This window comes from Myodes glareolus, chromosome 6 (assembly GCF_982192425.1).
Source record: "Myodes glareolus chromosome 6, mMyoGla1.1, whole genome shotgun sequence".
Lineage (NCBI taxonomy): Eukaryota > Metazoa > Chordata > Mammalia > Rodentia > Cricetidae > Myodes > Myodes glareolus.
Window position 1 is genome coordinate 115812618 of NC_142031.1, and position 22826 is coordinate 115835443.

Below are 22826 nucleotides of genomic sequence, written 5' to 3' on the forward strand. Positions count from 1 at the left end.
AATAGTAGATACAGGAGAGGGGTGTCCCACCAGCTTGGGGACAGAGCTTTGAGCTTTCGGGTCACTCTTATACAAGGAGACCTCCTAGGCTAGGCTTCCCATGGGTCTTCTGCCCAGGTGGTCTGGATCCACTTGCTGCTGCTTCCTGTGTCCTTCCCCTGTGGTTCTCACCTGCTCATATCTCCAAGCCTCAGATATTGTTTCTGTCTGGACAAACCATGGTTCCTCACACCCACGCATCAGAAGACGGAGTGGTTTCCAGGACAGAACACTGGAACTGAAGGAACTAGATTCTCGAGGTCAAACCCAAAGCATGATTTCAGATGCACAAGGAGCAGCTCCACTGCAAGAGGCCACCTCTTCCAGAGAGGTGTCAGCAATGACAGTTGTCACATGGGGACCAGCAGGCTTAGCCAGAACCCCAACCTTCTTGCTTGTCTTTAATGTCTGTGGGGTGTGTGTTTCTACTGGTTTCCTTGGACTCAGGATGACTGCTTCAATCAGTTAGTTGTACCTGCTGCCCAATAGTCATTCATATTTTCAAGAAACTGTTAATTAAGTAGAGTAAGCTACATGTTTAAAATCTTCGTAACTCACCACCAAGACACCTGCATCTCTGCCTCCTGTGCCTTTGCTAATGGAGTTTTAGTTGTTTGCTTAAGACACATGCTGAATGCACACTTGCTGCTTGAGGGAAGCTCTTGTGGCTGCTTGGCTCCTTGGTGTAGCCATGTGGGGATGGAAAAGGTGAGATGTTGCTGGGATCGGCAGAGGGATCCAGGGCTGCAAGTCCACGAGCAAACCTCGGCTGTGTTCGTGGCTGTGTCCGTGGCAATGCCCACTCACACAGATCTGGAGGAGAGGGTGGCTAGGATCCCACAAGTCCATTTGGCAAGGCTGCATTCAGGGATCTGAGGAGTGCTGGTGGAACGAGGGTGGGAAATAAGAGGTCTCTGGCTCAGCACACCCAAGTCAGGGCACACCATGCTGACAGAGCCTGCCGTGCACACCATGGCGAGCCTGCAGATAGGGTGATAGGGTTCTGTGCAGGCTTTGTTATGTATGTTTACTGGCTGCTTTGAAAACCGTTGCCTGCAGAATAGAAGGGTACCTCCTCATAGACACAGGCCCCCCACAGGGAAGGGCTGAGATCAGCATGAGATCTCCAAGGTGCTCCTGGAGGGCCTTGTGTTCCTTCATCTTGGTCCTCCCCTGACACCTGAGCCACATCTAAGCAAGGTGCTTGCTCTGGGCTGCCTGCTGCCTAGCAAGCTGGAGCAGCCTCGGTCAAAAGGAGCTAACTCTTATTTGGAGAACTTGGAGCTGATCTTCTACCCAGGCCCTTGGGCAAGGTTTCTAAAATGTCCAACGAGTATGGGGTGGGGAAGAGGTTGAAGAAAGGGGTGTGAACCTTGGCTCTGCCGACACCAAACACAGGATAAGTTTTCATCTTTGGCCTGCACAGCTGTGCTGCCTTGTGGGACACTCATGCTCTCTTTGCTGGCTGTTAGCATCTCTGAAGGAAGACTTGAAGAAGGTACCTGTAATTACACACGGGATGACTTAGTTTTGACCTGGTCCAAGGTTCTCTGCATGGGCTCCCGAGGATGAACTTAAGTACATTAGTTCTCCTACAAAGGGGTTGTAATTAATTGTCAAATATCAGCAAAAGACACCCCCTTTTCATCTTACTGTAGAGAGAACACTCGTGGGATCTACCCCACTAATAGGTTTTTAACTGTGTGGCACGGCAGTCAACTCCAGGCTCGGTGCTTTACCACAGATCTCAGAATGTATTCATCTTGCAAGCGTGAGTCATTATGTCTGTTCATTAGCAAGCCCCCCTGCCCTCTCCTCCAGCAGTCAACCACCATTGGTTTCTCTGCGGATAATTTAGAGACCTCCCAGGGATGCAAGACTTACCCCACATTTGCATTGCTTCTCATATGGCAGGACTATCTGCCCCTTCACCCATAAAAACAGCCAGGGTCAAGTGTACAAAGAAGCTAGCATCTGGGAACCCAGTACCAGAGAATTGCATGGAGAAGTTCTGAGCAGAACAACCAGGCTGGGCCCTCACTTACACTCACTCCAACTCGTTTCCACATAATGGCTCCTGAGGACAAAGCTGGTGGAGGAGGGCATGAGAAGCGAAGACTGGCCAGCAACAGGAAATCCCTTTGAAATGTTTTCTGTCATCTTACCAATGCCAGCAAATTGTATATGATGACCATATTCAATTTAGACGTATCATTCTATTTTGAGCTCATTACTGAGGAGCGAAAAGGGAAGAGCCTGAAGGAGTTTCCTATATGCATCCCTGGGGACCACTTCCTATTGGACTGAAGTCCCTGGGGACAGTGGCTAGCTCTCAGCTATGCTGCGCTCTTCTCTGGATAGCGGCTCACAGCCTCGGAGGGGAGCAGTGCATCCTTTCTTAGATGGAACAGATGGTGACTCAGGTCTTAACCTGTACCAGGCAGCTTTGGTTAAAGGAAAATTCTAGGTGACAGCTGTGTTGAGACTGCAGTTTGAGGCAGGGGCTGCTGATTTTGTTGACTGACTAAGGGCCTCAGGGGTTCAGGTGTTTCTAGGGTACAGGCCAAGAGTGGCCATTTGTTCTACTACATGGTCTTCTTTCCTGAGGCTCTGTGTGCCTTGCTACTAGGCCGAAGGAAAAGCGTGTGTAGGGACCTCATGCCACAACAGCTTCCAGGACCAGGGATGCAAAGAGGTTGTGCAGGCACCTTCCATAGTCACAGGAGCCTGCAATTGCTCATAGTCCCGTCCTAGAGTCTGCCTTAGCAGCGTGACTTTGCATCTGCCTCTCAGCAACATTGAGAATCACTTAGAATCTAAGCACGCTGGGCCACAGGGTTGTGATGGTGAATTACACCGGATTCATATGTTGTCTTAGCCATAGTCAGTGCTGGAGGGGGACCTGACCCAACGCAGACAAATCAGAACAGACTCCTGAGTGGCAAGCTTGGCATGATCTTTTTTTCTTGTCCAAAAGGTGTAAGCTATTGGCTTTCATGTGAAAAAGTTATTGGAATCAGCGCCAACTCAATACCCAGAGCAGCAGAGTCTGGGCTGTGGGAGAGCAGGCAGGCAGCTGCCAGGACTTGAATTTGCCTATCAATGACCAATTGTTGTTCTTGTAAAATGACTGGACTCAGGACTCCCTGAGGGGCTGGATTCCAGGACATTGTCTCTGAAGCTCCTGCTAAGTGGAGACCTAACAACAGAAATCAGATCAATGCTACCCAGGTCCCAGAACACAATTCCTAAAGTAATTCGTGGCCATTAGTGACATCATCAGGTAGCCAGGCTCTTTCCAGCAAGTGGCTGGCTACCTGTCAGCCAGGGGCTGTGAGAGCAGAAAGAGAACCAGAGACCAGGAGCAAAGGAGATGCTCACAGAGACAAGGCTGAGGGGAAGACTTGGCATTGCTCACTCTGAAGCTTCTCTGCTGCTTCCGGAGCCATCCCCCCCCCCCCTGAAAATCCTTGGTTAACCCTGACTCCCTGAGAGCTTCCAGTGCAGTGTTCTGTATCACAGTGGTGTCCAGTCTGCAGGAGCAAGCAGGAAGCAAGAGTTCAGTTTGTCAGGAGGCCCTGGCGGGTCCAAGATGGAGGACCATGGGGTACTGTATGCTGCCTGGCCTTCTCTTGGCGGTCAGATGCAGCACGGAGCCTGTGGCCTCTAAAGATGCCACACACAGGCTGAGTTCTTTTCGGTCTTAGCTGATTTTTGCTTGATAGCGATCCATCCACTTTAAAGGTGAAACCGAAGTTTTCTGACTTGTAAAGAAAGACCAGGGGTACACTAGCCAGCAGCATCTCAGTCACTGCAGAGCCGGCCTACAGAAGGTAGGCCTGCCGCTCCAACCACCCCCAATCACCCGCATTTTGTAGCTAAGGATAAGGTAAAGGACGGTGCATCTCTCTTGAGCCCCCTACCCAGGTGGGAGCCATGGGGCTAGTACTGCTGCAGGCAATTGGCTCAGCCACGGGGGCGCGCGGTGGCCTGGATTCCTGATGGGTGCATGATGGATGCAATGACAGGGCAGCCGGTGCTAGGGCGCGCGTGTAGCGTCCACCGGCCGCTGCCCCTCCACGGCCCCCGCCCCAGCCCTAGCCAGGCTGAGCACAGCCGGAGCATGCGCCTTTGCGCGGCCGCGACCAGGAGGCGGTGGGGAAGCAGCGCGCATCGCTCGGGCCCCTGCCTGCTCCCAGCCGCCAGTTGCCGGTTGCTAAGCAGTTATTGTTTCTGTGGCGATTGCAGAGGCTGTGGCTAATTGGAGAAGCCCCACTGAGCAGCAGCGTCTTCCTCTTTCGAGCCTGTCTCTGCTCTTTGCATTTAAAGAGCAAAGTAGGCTGCTCTCCCTAGCTCCCTCCCCCACCGCCCCCCGCAAAACCTGGTGATTTCGGAAGTATGGATTAGAATTGCTCTCCTCACCCTATCATTGCGACTCTGGTGCCTTCAAAGTCACAGTCAGACTACTCCTGACTCTGGGGTGGTGAGTGCCAGCACAGACCATGACCACCGCCAAGGAGCCCAGTGCCTCAGGAAAATCTGTACAGCAACAGGATCAGGTAAGGCTGCTGGGATGCATGTGCGTGCGTGCGTGCGTGTGTGTGTGTGTGTGTGTGTGTGTGTGTGTGTGTGTGTGTGTAAGAGAGAAAGAGAGAGAGAGAGAGAGAGAGAGAGAGAGAGAGAGAGAGAGAGAGAGAGAGAGAGAGACTGGTCTATTGGCTGTCTGTAGCTCTAACCCCCAGGTTGATGTGTGGGTAACACACCCTGCCCCACCCCCTCTAGTTGCCGGTGGCTTTATCAATAACTGAAAAGCAAGGTGGACTAGCCCAAGCAGCTTTGGACAAAGGCCTCCCTCTTTGGGGCTGCCTCATTTAACCTATGCTAGTTGTGAATATTCGCAACTACTTTGTAATTGGGGAAGAAAGGACATAGCAAGCATCCATGGACCAGGCTGATTGAGACCCTGCACAGGGACTTTGCTGTGGCTCTAAGACAGGTCAAAAACAGGCACACCTGGTGAAGGATCTTCCTTCCCATGTCTTCTGTCCCTGCCCTCTTCCTCAGAGTGTCAGTGGAGGCAGGGACTGGCTGTGTTCCTGAGGGCAGAGAGAGCACACTGCCCAGAATAACGAGGATGTGCCAGGAGTCAGGTGAGCCTGGCTGACTTGCAGGGCAGTGGGAACATTTAGGCTTTCTTGGAGTCCTCTAAGAAGGACTGCCCCAAGAGGGTTCCCTTCTGGCATGCATGGGGAATGGATGCATGACTGCTATGGATACTGTAGCTCCCCTACCAGAGGGTCTGAAGGGCTACCTGTCCCTTGTTGCTCCCTTCATATCAGGAGGTCTCTAAAGCAGGACCTGGGAGACTCTACCAGGTCGGTACAGCAGTTGGTGCTGGCTTGGTTAATAGACAATATCCACGGTTTTCCTTATGGATCTAGGTTGTCCTTAGGTCACTTTTCCCAGCAACAAGGCAAAGGAAGGAAGCCCCTCTAGAACTCGGGAAAGCCAACAGTGACTTTGGGGACAATATGCAAAAACACTGCCCTATCTACTATTTGGGGACAGTTAGAATTTGTATTTAGCGAGAGCTCTCTCTTTGGAGGTCATCTCTCCTAACTCATTTTTCAATTTTTTTAAAGAATATCTTATCTCATCATGCAGAGATCTCACATACAATTTGGCTACTCCCAGGGAGAAGATTTTGTAAAACTAAAAGCCTAAAAAGTCTTAGTCAGTGTACAAATTTGAGCAAGGGGTCGGTATGAGCATTTGAGCAAGGGTTAATGTTCAGCCAAGCTGGATAGGTTCAGAACCGGCAAAGCAAGCCCTCCTCCTCAAGAGCACCCTGTCCAATGTCTGCTCCTTAAAGAAATATTTCTACCCCCAAATTAGCATCTCATAATTCACTCTCCTTCCTTGCTAGGTATGGCATTATTGCTCACTGGGCTTTTCTGAGCATAGGTCATAAGGTTGAGAATGCTTACTGCTGCCCTTGGTTCAAACCAGGTATCAGGTGCCCAGGGTTCAGCCAACTTATGCAAAAGAACTTTCCTGGATTCTGGGCAGTTTTCTCTTGTTTTACCTGGTCTTGGCATGCACAGGAATGTCAGTGGTTGAATAGGGTGGGGGTTGTGCATGACAGTGGGATTATAGACCTTTAGAGCCGAGAAAGCCCCATTCTTGACCCAGGTTCTTTCTTGGGAAATGGACACTGTTGTCAACTGAGGTACAAAGGCAGCTTTGACTCCAGAGGCCAATTTCCTTTTATCACAATCAGTGGGTCCTTTCCTCCTTTTTCTGGTGGCCTGTTCCTGACTCTAAGAATGTCACAGAGCTGACCCCATGAAGTTCATAAAGAGTGGCCTAGAACTGGGTGGAGGAAAGCGAAGTGGGTAGAGGCCAAAGTCTCACATTTTTAGATTATATATGTACACATAAACATGTTTACATACACACAGCTCTCTCTCTCTCTCTCTCTCTCTCTCTCTCTCTCTCTCTCTCACACACACACACACACACACACACACACACACACTCACATACCAAATTCTCACATGCAACATGCTTATGCATGCTATTTTAAAATCTGTTGACAATAATCTTAACTTGCCCAACACAAACAGTAAAATAGGATAAAATGTGTCTTATTCCTTCATTATATACAATTTTCTTTAAGCTCCATGCAGCAGGGTGTGGTGGCTCACACCTGTGGTAATAGCACTTGAGAGGCTGAGGCAGGAGGATCACTGTAAGTTAAAACCTGCCTGGGCTACAAACTAGACACTTTCTCAAAACTGCCCCCAAAACAAACAAATAAATTTAAAAACAGTTCATGGTGAAAACTACAGAACTCGATTGCTCATTTTCGTTCTTTTTCTTCTTGCTGGTGGAACAGGCAGTTGGGGAATCATGGAAGTTGTGGGAGAAATCTGTTGCAATTGTCTTTAGAGAGAAGGTGTCCTGATTGTGGTTTAGCTGGTGGTTTTTTGTTGGCTTATTTGGCTGTGCTCGCAAACACTTGGCCTTGTAGGAGTCATCAGAATCTTGGGAACTGGTTACTTCACACCCAAACACCCAAAGGTGGTGATATGAGGCCTTAGGGCCAGCTAACAGCTTGCTTAAATGTGCGGATGACCGTAGTGAAGAATCCATTTCTTCTCAATAAGCCAAGGGCTGGTACCCTCTTCCTCCTACCCTGAAATTTGGGAACCATTCACATAGTGGGGGAGGGGAGAAACAACTTCCCCATGCTGAGAATCACCACAAATTGATTTAAAAATGAGAAAAAGCATGCAGTCAAATATTTTACATTTCCCCCCAATTGTTGATATGGTTCTACCAGTTTTCTGGAAAACCATTGTGAAATAGATAAGTGTGCATGATGAGTTGCTTAGAGCTTTAGTTTTTAAAGGATACAGTGAAGTCACTGGAATAAAAGGGAAAGGGGACTTTCAGAACACAACTGCTCTTTCTCCTTGGAGATGTTGGATGATTTTATGTGATTTTTCTTTTTCTTTCTTTCTTTCTTTTTTTTTTTTGCTTTGCTTTTTGTACTTTTTGCAGAGGGTGGGTGTTATGTACATGCTATGGTATGTGCATTTGGGGCTTTACATGCCATGATGTGTGTAGGGTGCTATGCACATGCCATGGTATGTATAAAGGTCAAAGGACCACTTTGTTTGACACCAGGGTCCCTATTCACTGCTGTGCATGTGTACTAGGATAGATGATCCATGAGCATTCAGACCTTCTCGCACCCCTGCCCCCCATCTCCTCGCAGTGTGTGCTTGATCACAGGTGCTTGCGTGACTGTGTCTAGCTTTATCTGGAGTCTGGGATCCAAATTCATGTTGTCAAGCCTGCATTGCAAGTGCTTCAGCGACTGAGTCTTCTTCCTGGCTTCTAATTTTTTAAAGTAGAGTATAATCTGCCCCAGAATGTCTGGAAATAGCATGTTTGTTAATGTGAGTGAGAAATATTTACTCAAGTACCTCGGAGGCCACTTAGATAGGACTGAGCTGTTTGGGGGACTTCTGAATCCACCCTGGCCTCCATTCACTCCTCCCACACAGAGAGACCAAGAGAGGGAAGCAGAAAGGCTGAGGGTAGTCGGGTTCAAATTTAGTGAGTTCTCACGGGAAGACCAAATCCTGCCTCAGAGAACCAAATTAAAATGATATTTCCACTTAAATTTTTAAAAGAACAGATTTATTTTAACATATGCTATCCTCATTTTAAATGATTTAAAATTGGAAAGCTGTAATCAGTAATGCTATTCAACAAGAGAAGACAGAAGGATTCATTCTGGATTTTTCCAATGAGCCATAAAACATTTGCTCAGCTATTGAGCAGGAATAATATTTTAGTGATGTAGATGATGCATGGATGTGTGTGCCTGTACGTATATACACAGATGTATGCTCACAAGCACAGAGATGCTCATCACGCACACAAACCTGTAGCCCTCATGTGTCACAGAGTCACAGTGGTGCAGACCTCAAAGGTGCGTATTTCATATCATGGTGGTAACCAAGAATCGTTCTGCTTGTGAGTTATGTGTTCCATGAAAAGACTGTCCCAAAGTCCCCTTTGTGGAAATAGCCAAGTTCTGTTTGTCAGCTTGGGTCCGTGGCTGTATGTTGAGTCTCATGTAGGAGACTGAGAGACCTGCTATTAATGGTCATGCGATGTGTCTATTACTTGCTGTTGTTTCTGTTTAGTGACCACTGCCAATCCCAGACAGCCTACTAAAGTGTGGGCCTCAAAGCCTAGCCTTGACTGATAAATTGAGTCATTTACTGAAGCATTTTAAATAATACTTCAACCAAGTAATGTTTTGAATTTGATGGTAGAATCCTAGAGCTAACATAGTGGCTGGGGCAACTGTTAGAAGGCATGGGGTTCAGGCTATAGACAGGGGGGTTGAATGAGCACCTGCAAGATATCTCTCTGACTTTCCTGCCCGGTGTACTTGGAATACAATCTTGTCACTTCTTAGGGCACCAAGAGTCTATGCTAAGAGTGCCTGGATTTGATGATCATGAGAGTTCTGCTTTTTGTGTAATTATGTTAAAGGGAAAGTCAATGTAACGTACCTGCATTTCATGTGTTATTAGGGTGCTAAGAGAGTTTGAAGGAAACCAAGAAAAACTATTTTCAGTTTTAAGAAGGTCAGAACCAACATGCTGTAGGGTCATGATAGGAGAGGGAGGCATTCAGGATCCAGAATGTGCCTTTGGTGTCAATGACTCTCATGACTACATTCACAGAAAGTAAATGCCACCCTGAGTAGATTCCAAATCATCTATGGCCCCATGGCTAAGATACTGGGAGGATCTGGGTAACCCTTGTAGAGTCTGCGAGCTTCCAGAGTGAAGTCCTGGAGCTGGGAGGCTTTCAGAAGAGAAGGTGATGTCACTGGAAGCAGGGTCACCCTAGAGAGGACAGCACTTGGAGCTCTGCTACAAGGGGCACTGGGTGGCCTCATTGCGCTGTGGGGAAGAATGAGGCTGGCTATCATGTAAGAAGATGTGATACTCCATCACCAGAAAGGGCTGCATGGTGAAGAATCAGGCAGCCAGCTCATAGACTTGGTGAACGAGGCTCTGGGCAGTTCTAAATCTCTGGGTCCATATCACATGGTACACTAGATGAAAGCCTGGATACTAGGAGGATGGTAGATCTTTCGTCTCCAGAATGACTGCTGCAATGGACCAGGTCAAACAAAGGAAATAAGCTATCCAACCTTTCCTGTCTCTGTGATCAAAATAGTCTGACAACAGCAGCTTGAGGGAGAAAGAGTTTATGTGGGGTCAGAGTTCCAGGGTCCAGGCCAGCATGGTGGGAAGTCAAGGCATCAGGATCCTGAAGCTTCTGATCACATTGCATCCACCGTCAAGACGAAGGAGATGAATGTTGGTACTCAGTTCACTTTCCCATCTTTAACCAGCCCAGGATCCCTGTCTAGGGAATGGTACCACCCACAGTGGTAGGTTTTCCCACTTCAGTTAAGCTATTCAAGATTATCCATTCCTCAGGTGTGTGCCTTCTAGGTGACTTCAGAGCTCATCAAGATGACAGCAGTGTACACACCTGCTGGAAAATGCTCTGGTGTAGTAAGTGTGTTTTACTGTATCATCCTGGCATTCTGCAAACTCAATACCAGTTAGTATTCCAACACTGTTGTTGGCAGGGCGAGTTGGCTAAGTCCTGCAAATGATATACAGAACACCTGGGGACCTGGAGTGTTGGCGAGGGCTTTGCTGTGTCCTTTGGAAGGTCTAGCCCCAGTGACACATGGATGCAATCAGATATTGATGACTTCTTGTCGTGAACACTCTCCCTTTTCTGTATGCAGGAAGTGTGGCGTTGTCCTTAGGAAAGTGAGCTATGCCTATGTGTGGCACTTCCAGATCTGATCCAGTAGACAGAGGAGGCTCCTGTCTCCCTCCCTCATTGTAAAGAGTAAAGAGTCTGCTAGTGTAGAGTTTACATGCTGAGGAAGAAGGTGCTGCTAGTGGGAAGAAGCAATTTTCTGCATGCCTCCAGAGGTCTCTGTGTGTCTCTCTACCCTCACGGTGAGAAGCTGTGATGTTGAGTGGAGGCGGTGTGTCTGTGAGAGCCGTGGTTTTCTGAGACCAGGTTGCTTTCCTTTAGTTCTGGTTTCCTGAGATTGTGAGTGAGGTGACAAATGACCATGGGGGCAGATGAGCCCTGGTCTGCTGTAGTTCTGCCTGTGGCTGACACCCTGGAGTCCTTGCTGATTCTGAGTGCCTAAGCACCTTGAGATGGAGATATGTGAGGAGTCTGAAAACGCCTCCACAGACAGCCTAGAAAAGGGTCCAAGCGCAAGAAGCTGGCTCCCCCACTTCCTTTTGTATTCAGAACTCATGGCCACAGTGTCCCCACCGTAGCTAGAATGTGATTTGCCCAGACGTGACTTTTGCTACTCAGACTTTCATATGTACCTAATCCCATGAGTTCTGCTGTGTGGTAACAGAAAATAGGGGAAAAAATTAAAAAGACTGTATGAGGTAGTACAATACATTTCTCTCTGAAAGAATTTTACTGGGAGCGTTGGGGATAAAGCAGTAGAATAACTAAAGGTTCAGATTTTAGGAAGAAAAGTATTTGGTCATGACCTTAATGAGAGACTCAGTCCAGGTGTGGCAAAGGCAGCCATGGCTCTTTAAGTGACAGGCAGTCTGTGCATGCCAGAGCACCTGTGACCCCGAGCCCATGTGGAGCTGGCCGCTCAAGCGGGTGCCTCACAGCAGCTCCCGGGGCTGCTTGTGGGAACCGAGGTGCAGCTTGCAGCAGGCCAGTCACCCCATTCTCCCCCAAGAGCACTGTCTCTTGGCAGAGGCAGCAACAAGAATGCCACAGGGCCCACTCTGGAGCCCACCAGTGGCGACGGCAAGCACATCGCCCGTGTGGTAACGTCTACTCATTCCCGGTGACAGCTTAGATCTTTTTCCCTTACTAGTCTCTGATCAAATTTTAAAGAGATTTAAATTCCTCTGCCAGGACTTAAGCAAAACTGCCGTCCTCCATCTGAGACCTCTCGAGGTAGAGGAGTACCATCCCAATGGGCTGGGCTACTTCTCTAGAAGAGAGGCTTCTGGAATAGGTGTGTGTATGTGTGTGTGTGTGTGTGTGTGTTGAAAACTAAAAGGCAGGTAGAAACTGATTACTGATTGAAACATGAAAACTACAGATGTGCAAGGCTCTTCTCAAACAACAATTGGAAAGCTCAAACACTCTGGGGCCCTTCTTGGTTGTCTTAGTCACCTGTTCATTAGAGAACTTGGTTGAACCTCTCAATGCTGTTTTGAACCACGCACCTACTTACTCTCTTTAATAAATCTAAAGTACTCAGACTTTAAATGGCGGTCTTAAAATTATAAAGGAAAGTGCTTTTACCTATTTGGAAGGAGTGCCATTTCTCCTCCATAAGCTATCTGAGGCTATTGCAGTCTTTGTCCTCAGACTTCTTGGAGCGGAACCTGACTGTGGGTCCCCAGACCGGTCCCTGCGCAGGAGAGAGAGGTGACCATGTTGTTGCTGCTGATGGCTTGCTCAGTGTTCTAGCCATTTGTTAGTCAGGTGCTGCTAAGAGGCAGAGCGAGAGGAGCCCACGGCAGGGATGCAGAGCTGAACAGGGGCCCCTCCAGGCCTGGAGGGCAGGCCTCTCAGCTGTGCTTGGACCTTGCAGGCTGGGGAGCATCAAGGGAGGAACACAGCAGTGGTGACCTGGGAGGGGTCCCTGCCAGCATAGCATGTTAGAGTGTACAATGCAAGCAGCAGAAGGTGAGCATGATTCTAGAAGCAGGGATGGAGATAGGGCCTGCATGGGAGCTGAGAGAGCAGGAATCTGGACAGCGCCTGCGCGGTACGCTGGACTTGGAGGTTGTAGGAGTGTGTGTCTCCATGGGTGAAAAATGGACAGTAGAACTACAAGTTTCTGACTTTCTTTTATTCTCTTTTCCCCCAATTTTTTTGAAAATTGTGTATCCTGAATCGTCTGAAATTAGTGTCAGTTCACCTGCCTAAGATTCCCAAGCCACTCTGCCTGGACAAGTGGCTGGTTTTCAAACAGCTAAAGGGGGTAATGAGTTAAAAAACAAATGTCAGTTTCCCCAGAGAGTGCAAGGGAATACACTATGTTCTCTCTCTCTCTCTCTCTCTCTCTCTCTCTCTCTCTCTCTCTCTCTGTGTGTGTGTGTGTGTGTGTGTGTGTGTGTGTTGTGTGCCTTTAAATATTCTCGCAGAGATGCCTAGCAAAACTCATGATAGAATTTCTGCCTCTGATTTTCCAAACAAAACCAACGCTGTGCTCTCCAGCTCTGAGCCAGAGTGGATGATGAAAGAATGAGACAGAAAGACAGTTTTACCGCTAAAAATCACAAAGCTTCGATGTTTCAGGAGTCCCTTTCCTTCTGGTATCCATTTCAGCTCCTATGACAGAGGCTGGGGGAGGGGCCACGTGGCTTTGCCTTGCCCTCAGCCTCTTTCGTGGGCAGTGGGAGAACAGCTAACTGTGGTCTGGACACCCCCAGGTGCTGCTCCCAGCTCTCCTGCCTGCTTCTGAGGGAACTAGGTAAACCCAGTCTGACTCACATTTGGAAAGTGGTCATTCTTGGTACATCGCTGCCATGGGAAAAGGCACAGATTTGGTTCAGAGTTGGCCAGATGCTCCAGGTCCTCTTACTTAATGAGCACTTAGTATGCACACTGATTCAGCCATATTATGAGTGAATCCTTTCATTGCCAGCATCTGATAGGAGCGCATGCCCATCCTGAGGTGGATTATTTTATAAAATTGGGAACTATTTGATGTCAAATCATTCTCAGGCACAGAGACATTTGGACTTTTGATTCAATAGCAGAATCCATTCACTGGAGGAAGTCAACCAAAACAGCTACAGAAAGGAAGTGACAGCCCTTCACTAGTGTCCCCAGGATGACTCTGCACAGTCCAGAGCAGATGGAGCACAGACATAACTCCACAGTCTGATTTAGACAGGAACAGGTAATGCTCAGAAGGGTAGAATGCATCGGGAAATCATAGAGTTGGTGAACTGCAGAATCAGAGCACACACACACACACACGCACACACACACACACACACACACACATACACACCTTTAATTTTGTTTCAAATCCAACAGTCCTGAGTGAGATATAGCAAAAATTCTATGTTCAAAGATTAACACAAGAATTGATGTTACCTGGAACCTACAAAACAGACAAAGGCTTCTGGAGATATGTATGGATGAAGAAACCCCTGTTGCTGTCTGGCACATAGCTCACTAGAGCACTTGCTTAGCATGTGTGAGGTCCTGTGTTATTCTCTGCCAGCACACACATACAAAGCACCTATGTGGTATGAACTGAGGGAAGGTGAAGGTGTGTGCTCTCCTTTAGGTAGCTGGGGCACTGCCGTGGCTCTTGGTCTCCTTGACTCCTAGACAGACATGGTTTCCCCTCCTTACTGCACTAGCCCTGGGTATTTTGAGGCTTGTAGCAGCTTTTCACAGACAACTAATTATATAACAAGTTGCAATTGAAACAAAAAAAAAAATGCGGGAGGGGATACAACTATGGAGTTCTTCCCCAGTTTCTAAAAGTAAGCAACCACTAATAGATCATGCATGCTTTGGTAATTGGTAATTTGGCAGCAGGTAATTTCCTGTCTTGTTTTACCTGTGAACAACTTCATGAGTAGTGATTCTATCCCAAATGAGGGAAGGTGGATATGCAGGGGCAGGGAGGGCCTTCCAGGCCACCGTCTTCACAGATCAGTGGGCATGCAAGGATTAAGACTCCTGGATGCTCCGGGTGATCACGTGTGTAAACTGAATCACACCTATGTGGGTCATGAATGCCTGGACTGCTGATCCCTTTCAAGGATCCGATGTGAGCAGTCAGCCTGTGCCATGGATATAACTCCAGGACTGTGGCCCCCTCTTTTCTGCACAGAGATTCTAAGTTGCATACCTCTGCTGTCTTCATGTTGTCTAGCACCATACACTATAGCCTAGAGGTGCACCAGAATAAGCACACTAGTGGTCACGCTGTGCGTGGGTATAACCAAGCAGCCAGAACCTCTAGGTACTATGCTAGGTCCAGTGATCGTAAGATATTCAGGTAGTCACCAAGTAGTCATTATCCCTGAGTGTTGTGCTGGGTCCCTTGAGCACACTGTGCACAGGTAGTAACTACGCAGCCATAACTTTTGGGTGCTGCATTAGGTCCATTGACAACATAGTGCTCAGAAAGGACAGCAGTGTGGTCCAGCAGGATGATCAGGAGGAAATGAGTAGAACACCCCTGAAATAGAGGATAATAGATATATGTGCCATATCGGACGATGCGCAGTTGAAGGAATGCATAGCTAAGAGGAGCTAGCTAGAGTCATGCTGAAATCCTTAATTCCTGACTGAGACATGGGTGAGTCCTCAGAAGATACAGGCTGTTAGAGTCTTCATTGTCCGGGGTGATCTAAAGGCAAAACGAAGGTGCTGTGCATTTATGACCCGCATCCCAGCTTTACCTAGGAGACAGGACAGGCTGTTCTGGTTGGGACTGACATGCAAGTTCAGATTGCTCCAGAAGAAGCACTGACATCAGCCTGGTGTGCTTATCTGTGCCCTACCCCCTCAGAAGGAGTTTGACTTGGGGCCCAGTGGACTGAAGATTCTAAGATTTCATCATGGTGCCTCTGCACTTTCTCTGGCACACAGCTATAACCTTCGGAAGGACCCAGAACTCTCATGTTCCTCACCAAATCTCCATCCCAAAGCCAACCTGGCTGACCTGTGTGCCAAGAGAGTCTGTTGGTAAATAGGACTCACTTTCCTCTCTACGCTCTCTAGTAAAAGACCCAGAGTAGAGATCTAGCCTTGGGTTTTGTTCACACACTCAGTCAATGAAGCACAAATAAATCAGCATTCGGAGCTTAGAGAAACCCTGATTCTTTCTCCAGATTGCCACCTACTCTAGGTCGGTTTCCCTGATACTGGACACAACTGGGCCGCCCTCCCTGTCCCAGAATTCTGTTCACACCTGTTAGACACAAACCCTTTCTCTACTTCAGAGCGTCACACCTGAGACACACAGCCGGCCTGTCTTGCTGTGACTCCTGCCGCAGGGAACTGGTGTCCTCTCAATCAGCAACGGGGAGTGAAAAGAAATGATCTGAAGCGAAGAGGAGCTGAGCACTGGGCACTGTCTGTCACTGTAGACCCTTGTCATCCTGAAGTGGACATCCCAAGTCTTCTTCGTATAACAAAGCGACTCTCTGGGCAACATCCACATGGACACTTCATTTATTCAGAGAAAAAGCAAACATGAATTTTGGGGCTGATATTCTAATTCTTATGGATAAGAAGTATCAATGAGCAGGAAAGAGCATATGTCAAGGGTCAGGAAATGAAGGATTCTGAGACATTTGCCCCATGGCCCTCTGCTTAGTGTGGGTAGAAGAAGGTTATTGGTCTTAAAGAAATGTTTTCTTCAAGTTTCTTTATTTTTAGTGGGTGCGGGTAGGGTGCACATGCCATAGTGCATGTGTGTAGGCAAAGATAATTCGTGGAAGTTGGTACTTTCCTTCTGTTACGTGAGTCCTGGAGTTAAACACAGGCTGTCAGGCTTGGTGGCAGACACCTTTATCCACTGAAACCAGCCATTGTTTAACTATTTTTTCCTATTTTTAAAGATGTATTTATTTTTTATATATCTGAGTGTTTTGCTTAGAATTGGACAAATAACAAGTCGGAGCCGTCGGGCTGCAGGTTTGACTGTTACACTCACCCAGGTGTGTAGCTGGACGCCTACACCAAGGTCCTGGCAGCTTAATGTGGTGCTGCATGTCAGAAGGGTACGTGCATTGTTGAAGCTTGTGCTGCTTGGGTCTGGGTGACGCAGCTGTCATCCTGCAGTGGTGAAAGCAGCTCAGGCGGCCTTGAGGGCAAGACAGCATCAGTGCTGCATGCTTAGGAAAGTCCCAGAGCAGGGCGAGGGTTGAGGTTTCCAGGTCCCAATTCTGAAGAATTAGGGATGCTGTAGTGAGTAAACACAAGATTAGCATGTTTTTATTTTATTTATTTATTCATTCGTTTGTTTGTTTGTTTAGTGTGTGTCTATACACGTGTACATACACAATACACATGGGTGTGGGTAGATGCTGGAGGACAAATTCAGGTGTTACTCCCTAAGTACCATGCTCCCCCTTTTAAAGGCAGACTCTCTCATGTCTAGGAGCTCTCCAACAAGGCTAGTTTGACGACCTGTGAGCCTCAGGGATCCTCTTGTCTCAACTTTCTCAGCCTTAGAATTATAAACTTACGTCATAAACTCAGCTATTTGCTTTTTAATTGGTTTTTGAGTTTGAACTCAGATCTTTGTGCTTGCAAGACAACATTTTACCAACTGAGCCATCCCCTCTGTCCCAGAACTTTTTTATTTTTAGTTTATTTTTATTTAGCAATTATCTCTCTCCAGAAAATCTCTGGCTTGTGTAATTGTGTTCTCCGTGCTTGAATGGATAAGTAATACTTCAAGAAAGTAATAGCGATTGAGTAGGGGAACAATGGGACGAGGGAAGTTTTGTTTGCGGAGAGGTGGTCTGTGTGCTCGGGAATCCCCTGGGTTAGGTAGGTTGCAGGAAATGATGGCAACAAATGAAGGCCATGGAGGGAAACAGCCTGAAGCCTATGTGTGTTTTCTACTCAGAGCTTCATTTCAGGAAAGAAACACATCTTTTAGTTTTGTAGCCATGTTTGGTTGGCTCAATGTTTTTGCGTTTTGGGAGAGTTACAGAAACTTCAGATGAACAGATTAAAAATTTTCCACAGTGTTTGCATGCCATTTGCTCTTTAAGGGAATCCTTCCTTCTAGCCTAATCGCTTCTTGGACAACTCTTAAAATATTTGCAAAGATCATGTATTACACAGATGCCCTGAGAAACTTGTGCAGATGTATCTTGTTTTAATTGTTGTTACTGCTGTTTGTGTGTTTTTATGGCAATGGGTGACTCATTCTTTGTCTCTTACTCACTGTTTACGTGAATTAGAATGCCAGTGTTTTCCTTTCATTTTCCTGTTAAGAAACCCAATCAATTTGAAGATCATGAGCTCAGCCTTGGGACTAGAACCTATGAAGCCACAGATCAATATGCCACTATCAGCCATACTGTGCCTCGAACACCCAAGCAACCATGACCAAGAACAAACACCACGTCATTTATATACTTGGGAGACAACATATATCCAGAAAAACATTGCTTGTAATGTTAAGTCCCTTGGCTGTTATTACCCAGTAAGTTATGGCTCATGGTGCTGGGAATGGGGTACCTCCTGCAAGCTAAGGACAGAGCAGACTCTGCTCCTTGATGTTCCACAAGTGTCATTTTATTTCTTCCTGGGCTTAGTAGGTCGAGCGGATTAAGCACCCAGGGGCACAGATACACTTAGGGTTGGCCCGCCGAACTGGTTGGAGAACAGTGCCGCACAGCTTGTGTGGCCATGAGAGTGGCTGATGCGTGTGATGTGCTCATTGTGAGGAGCTTCCAGCCTCTTCTTCCTCTGGGTTGTCAGGGCAGAGACTTACACTGATTGTCAGGTGGTCCCAAGGTCCGCAGCTACATGAGGAGAGTGCATTCACAAGGGCCATAATTATACATGCTGAGGGCACCTGCATGCAACCCTGGGAGCCCCTGAGTCTCTCCAGCAGTCCTGATTTTATAAAGGTGATTATCTAGTTCATATAAAAACATAGACTGTATTGCTATAAAAATTAAAATGTAATTCTCTTCTCCCCTCCATCTGTCTTACTCTGAACCTGGTAACAGTTTTACTTACAAAGGCAAGGTGAAATGCCCTGAGTCAATCAGTCTCTCTCTCTCTCTCTCTCTCTCTCTCTCTCTCTCTCTCTCTCTCTCTCTCTCTCTCTCTCTGCATGATGTTAATATCTAGATAACATTCAGAGTAGAAAAGCCTACTGTTTATGATTTATATGAGGCTCAATAACACATCAATATATGTGAACACAAAGGCCATTGTGAACTGCAGACTCCAGTTTACATAATGTTAGTAGCCACATTAAAGATTTAAAATTCCCTGGAAGACTAGGAAACAGCCCATGGTTAAACACTGAGCTGCTGGTCACAGTGCCACAAGTAAACAAATAGATAAAAATAAAGTAAGAGAAACAAAGGGCTAGTTTTACAATACACTTTTGTGAGGAATTCCTGAACCAGATTGAAACAAACCTCCAGATTCCTGGAGTTCTTGGAAAGACCATAGCGGTTACAGGGTAACTGTTGTATGGAGGCCGCTTGTTTGTTTCCTGGCTGCCCAGACTCCCAAAATAACCACACAGAAGCTGTATTAATTAAATCACTACTTGGCCAATTAAGCGTATTGTTATCTACCTCTTCCACCTAGAATTAACCCATCTCCATTATTTTATATTTTACCATGAGGCTTGTGGCCTACCGGAAAGGTTTCATCATTTCTGTCTCTGGCGGCAGCTCCATGGCTTCTCCCCTGACTCTGCCTTCCTTCTCCCAGCATTCAGTTTAGTTTCCCCTGCCTAGCTCTGTTCTACCCTAGCAGACCAAGCCAGTTTCTTTGTTAACCAATGGTATTCACAATATCCAGGGGGAATCTGTCAGGTAACTACTCTTAGAAGTAATGTATACATGAACCTTGTCTGTAAATGCATCTCCCTTCAAGTGCGATGCACTCAGTTTGATTTCCAGAACCCACATGGTGGAAGGAAAAATGCCTGCAAATTGTCTCCTGACCATCACACACATCCACAACATGCACATATGCACAAAACAGAGAAGTAAAGTGAAAACAATTTAGAAGAAAGGAATGACGTCTACAAGAGTAGTCCCTAGGCAGTAAACATGGTAGCTCTTGTTTTTAAGTTGTTTGAAACCTAAAACACTAAAACACACTCACATTAGCTAGATAGGTCCACCTGAACGTCTATGGTGTTCACCCATGTACGTACACACACACACACACACACACACACACACACACACACACGGTTATGAGAGAACAAAGGCCTCCACAATAAGGCTTCACAAGCTATGTGTAACAAAAGCAGCCCAACCTTGAGAGTGGAGGTTCCTTATGTGCTGCATACCATGAAGGTGGAGATGGGGGCCACAAACACCCCTCTGTTAAATGTCTGCTGGCAGAAACTAGCCTGCTTGCGGAGAGGAGCTGGCCCGCTGTCCTTTCTCAAGGAAAGTAAACACAGTCACGGAGAGCGTTTTGACGCAAACACACCGCCATCGCTGCTTCTCTTCAGTCCTGTGTGGAGCAGTTTCAGCACATGGAGCCGTGTAAGCTGATGATAAAGCTGTAAGGAGGCAGCTCTGGTCAGGTTGGCTTTTCAAAGATGCCACCAACATGAGATTTTTTAGACTTTGTGTAGAGTTCTTTAAATTAGCATAGTTGTACTAAAACCAAAACTCTTGACATCTCTGCTAAAACAGAGAAAAATCAGCTCACTTGCCTAGGCCATGGAGGCAGAGGGGTGCACACAGGGCACATATGTGAGCCATTTCATAGGCCTCTGTCTCTGGACTATACCTGCTCACAGGTGACTATGTCATCCACACACAAAATGCATGTCTGCTTCCTTCATTGTCCACTTTCTAAGGTGCATTTGTTGCTATTCATGGACTTGCTGTTTCTCCTGCATGGATGTAAATGCTTCCCTTGATGGGAAGTTCCAGAAATTGCAAGGCGCTGACCTCTGGGCAACTTGGGTTTGCTGTTTTCTCAGTGTTCAAGGCCAGCTCCTTTTTCTCTGTCTGTCAACCTCAGGATCCTGGGAAAAGTGTCATGTTAATCATCTCTAGTTCTGTAGAATTTGGATAGTAGTCCTGTGCTTCTAGTTTCTCACATCTTTAAGTTATCAATCTGTTTTAAAATCTGAGTTCATCCAAGTCTGAGATGGTAAAACCCACTGATATTATAGCAAGGTCTGCCGGGTTTGGTCTGGGTGCAGGCAGATAAGATGTACCAGTGAGATAATATAGGTGTCAGCCAGAAAAATGGACATAAACTCATAACACATGTACATGTCCATAGACACACTCACATTGCATGCTCTGGGGTACTGGGGGGGCATTTCTTCAGGACAGAATCACGAATAAAAGATAGAGTGGACGATGTCCCCAGAAGACAGAACTTGCTTGTCTTGTCTGGAGACCTTCGGCGCTCAGCTTGTTGTGAGAATTCTGACGGAACTTGCCCCGTACACTGAGGTCTCTGGAGAGGCTGTCTGCACCTCGACACTTCATCCCTCTCCAGCACACTGGGCTCAGCCTGACTTTGTTCCTGGGGCTGTGCTGAGTCCCATCCAGGGTCGGTCTCCTCTGAGCTGCTCTCTTGTAGATAACGCTATGCACCTCTCTCTGCTTCTTCGCTGCTCACTGACCGTGTCAGGGACAGGATTTCCATCTGGCCTGCTCTCTCACTCCAGGCACCCCAGGATATGGCATGGCCCAGGGTTCTGCTGCCCCTGGACCCTTCTTGCTCTATTTTAGCAGCACCATGTTTTGGTCATAGTTGCAGACTGCCTTCTCCCATGCCAGTTTCATGGGTGTTTCCTGGTATAACGGGTATTTTCTTTACTTGTAAACATTGTCAACTTTCATGTGACTTGGAAACCATGGACCTTGTTGGCACAACATGGAGCTCCATGGGTTACTCAGCCCTGACAGCAGAAAGGCCATCTGGTCCTCAGATACCTCTCTTTCCATGGGCAGAGAGGAAAGTCGAAGGCCAGATTGTCATCAGGGTCTGGCAGATGTTGAGCAGCAAAGTTGGGGCTGGGTTTAGCTCTCTTTATGCCTCCCACAACTGGACTCCCCACTGTATCACGGTCATTCTGTTGAGGAGAGATTCAGGACCCAGAGAATAGGTAAGAGTTTTAGACTTTTGAGAGTGCTAAGGGGATCTCTCTCTCTCTCTCTTTCTCCCTCTCTCTCTTTCTTCCTTTCCACCTCCCTGCCTCCCTCTCACCATCCTCTCTCCTATACATGTACATGTGTGTGAAGGTGCTTGTGTACATTTGTGAGCTTGCACATAGAGGACAGAGGTCAACCTTGGGTGTCATTTCTCAGGTGTCATCAGCCGTCTTTCTTTGTGACAGAGTCTCTCATTGGTTCAAGACTTGCCAATTAGACTAAGCTGACTGGCCAAAGAGCCCTAGGGAACTAACCGCCAGTCTCCCTCTCCCAGTACTACTTGGCACCATGCCTGGCTTTTTTTTTAATATGAGGGTTCTAGAAATCAAACTAGGGTCCTTGTGCTTGTATTCCAAATACTTTACTGACTGAGCTGTCACCCAGGTCCCTCTGGGCACTTGTAACAGGAACTCTCTTCCCAGAATCTTCTCATTGGTCTCAATCGTCTTGAGCATCTGATGGCCACACTGCCCTCCAGAATCTGGAATTACTCGACACTTGTCTTTGATAGACTAATGATAAAGGCTCTTCTTCCTCATCGTCATGCCTCCGAGCTCTGCACATCCCCCTAGCTAGAGTCTCATTTCCTGAGTGCAAATCCTGGGACTAAAGAAACAGGGCCGCATTTCTTGATTAGGTGTTTACATGAGAAGTTCACAGAGTGAATTATTCAGCCCTGTCTGTTGACTCTCACTGGAAACTGAAGATTTGGTGTTGTTCTCCTGACCACTGGAGTCTACACCAAGGCTGTGTTCAGTAAACATTATCAATAATCAGAGGGAAGGTAGTTATATTTTGCCACACACTCCTAGAGGTGTAGGCCAAGGGCATGTGTTCAGAGGCCTCAGATAACAACTATAAATCGTGCCTCCGTTACTTGACTGTCTTACCTGTTTGGCGGTTTTATCTTTACCAACTGCCAAATAACAGGCATGTATCATTTTAATTGAACCTTAAGCCTGACACTTTTATTGAAAATAATGGATTTCCAGTTATTTTTCATAGATAAAGCCTCTGCGAAACCAGGCCTTTCCTACCAAAGCTTGTCTGGAGCAAGCATGACCTTGCTTCCTTGCCTCAAGGAAAAAAACAAACCACACTTGAGAATGGGCAAAAATTGATCAAACTAACCCTCCAAAGACCTGTAATAATATGATTTAAGGAGCAAACCAAACTGAATTGTGCACATATGTGTAATGACCCTGTGCCTAAGGCCTGTGACACTGAGTTCTGGGCTTGCCTTATGACGATGACACCATCTATAGGCCCTAACAGCCAATCTTT

General features: G+C 47.1%; 1 protein-coding gene across 4 annotated transcripts in view; it reads left to right on the forward strand.

The window, feature by feature from the left end:
- Positions 1-22826, forward strand: part of Dpp6 (dipeptidyl peptidase like 6) — an 868555-nt gene that overhangs the window by 427148 nt on the left and 418581 nt on the right. Inside the window, exon 1 of one of the 4 annotated variants that reach the window (XM_087907531.1) lies at positions 4187-4598. The exons of the other annotated variants lie outside the window; for them this stretch is intronic. Within the exon in view, the coding sequence (XP_087763657.1) occupies positions 4542-4598 (57 nt within the window). The 5' untranslated portion in view covers positions 4187-4541. Of the gene's footprint in view, positions 1-4186; positions 4599-22826 lie in introns of those variants that run through there. 4 annotated transcript variants of the gene reach the window in all.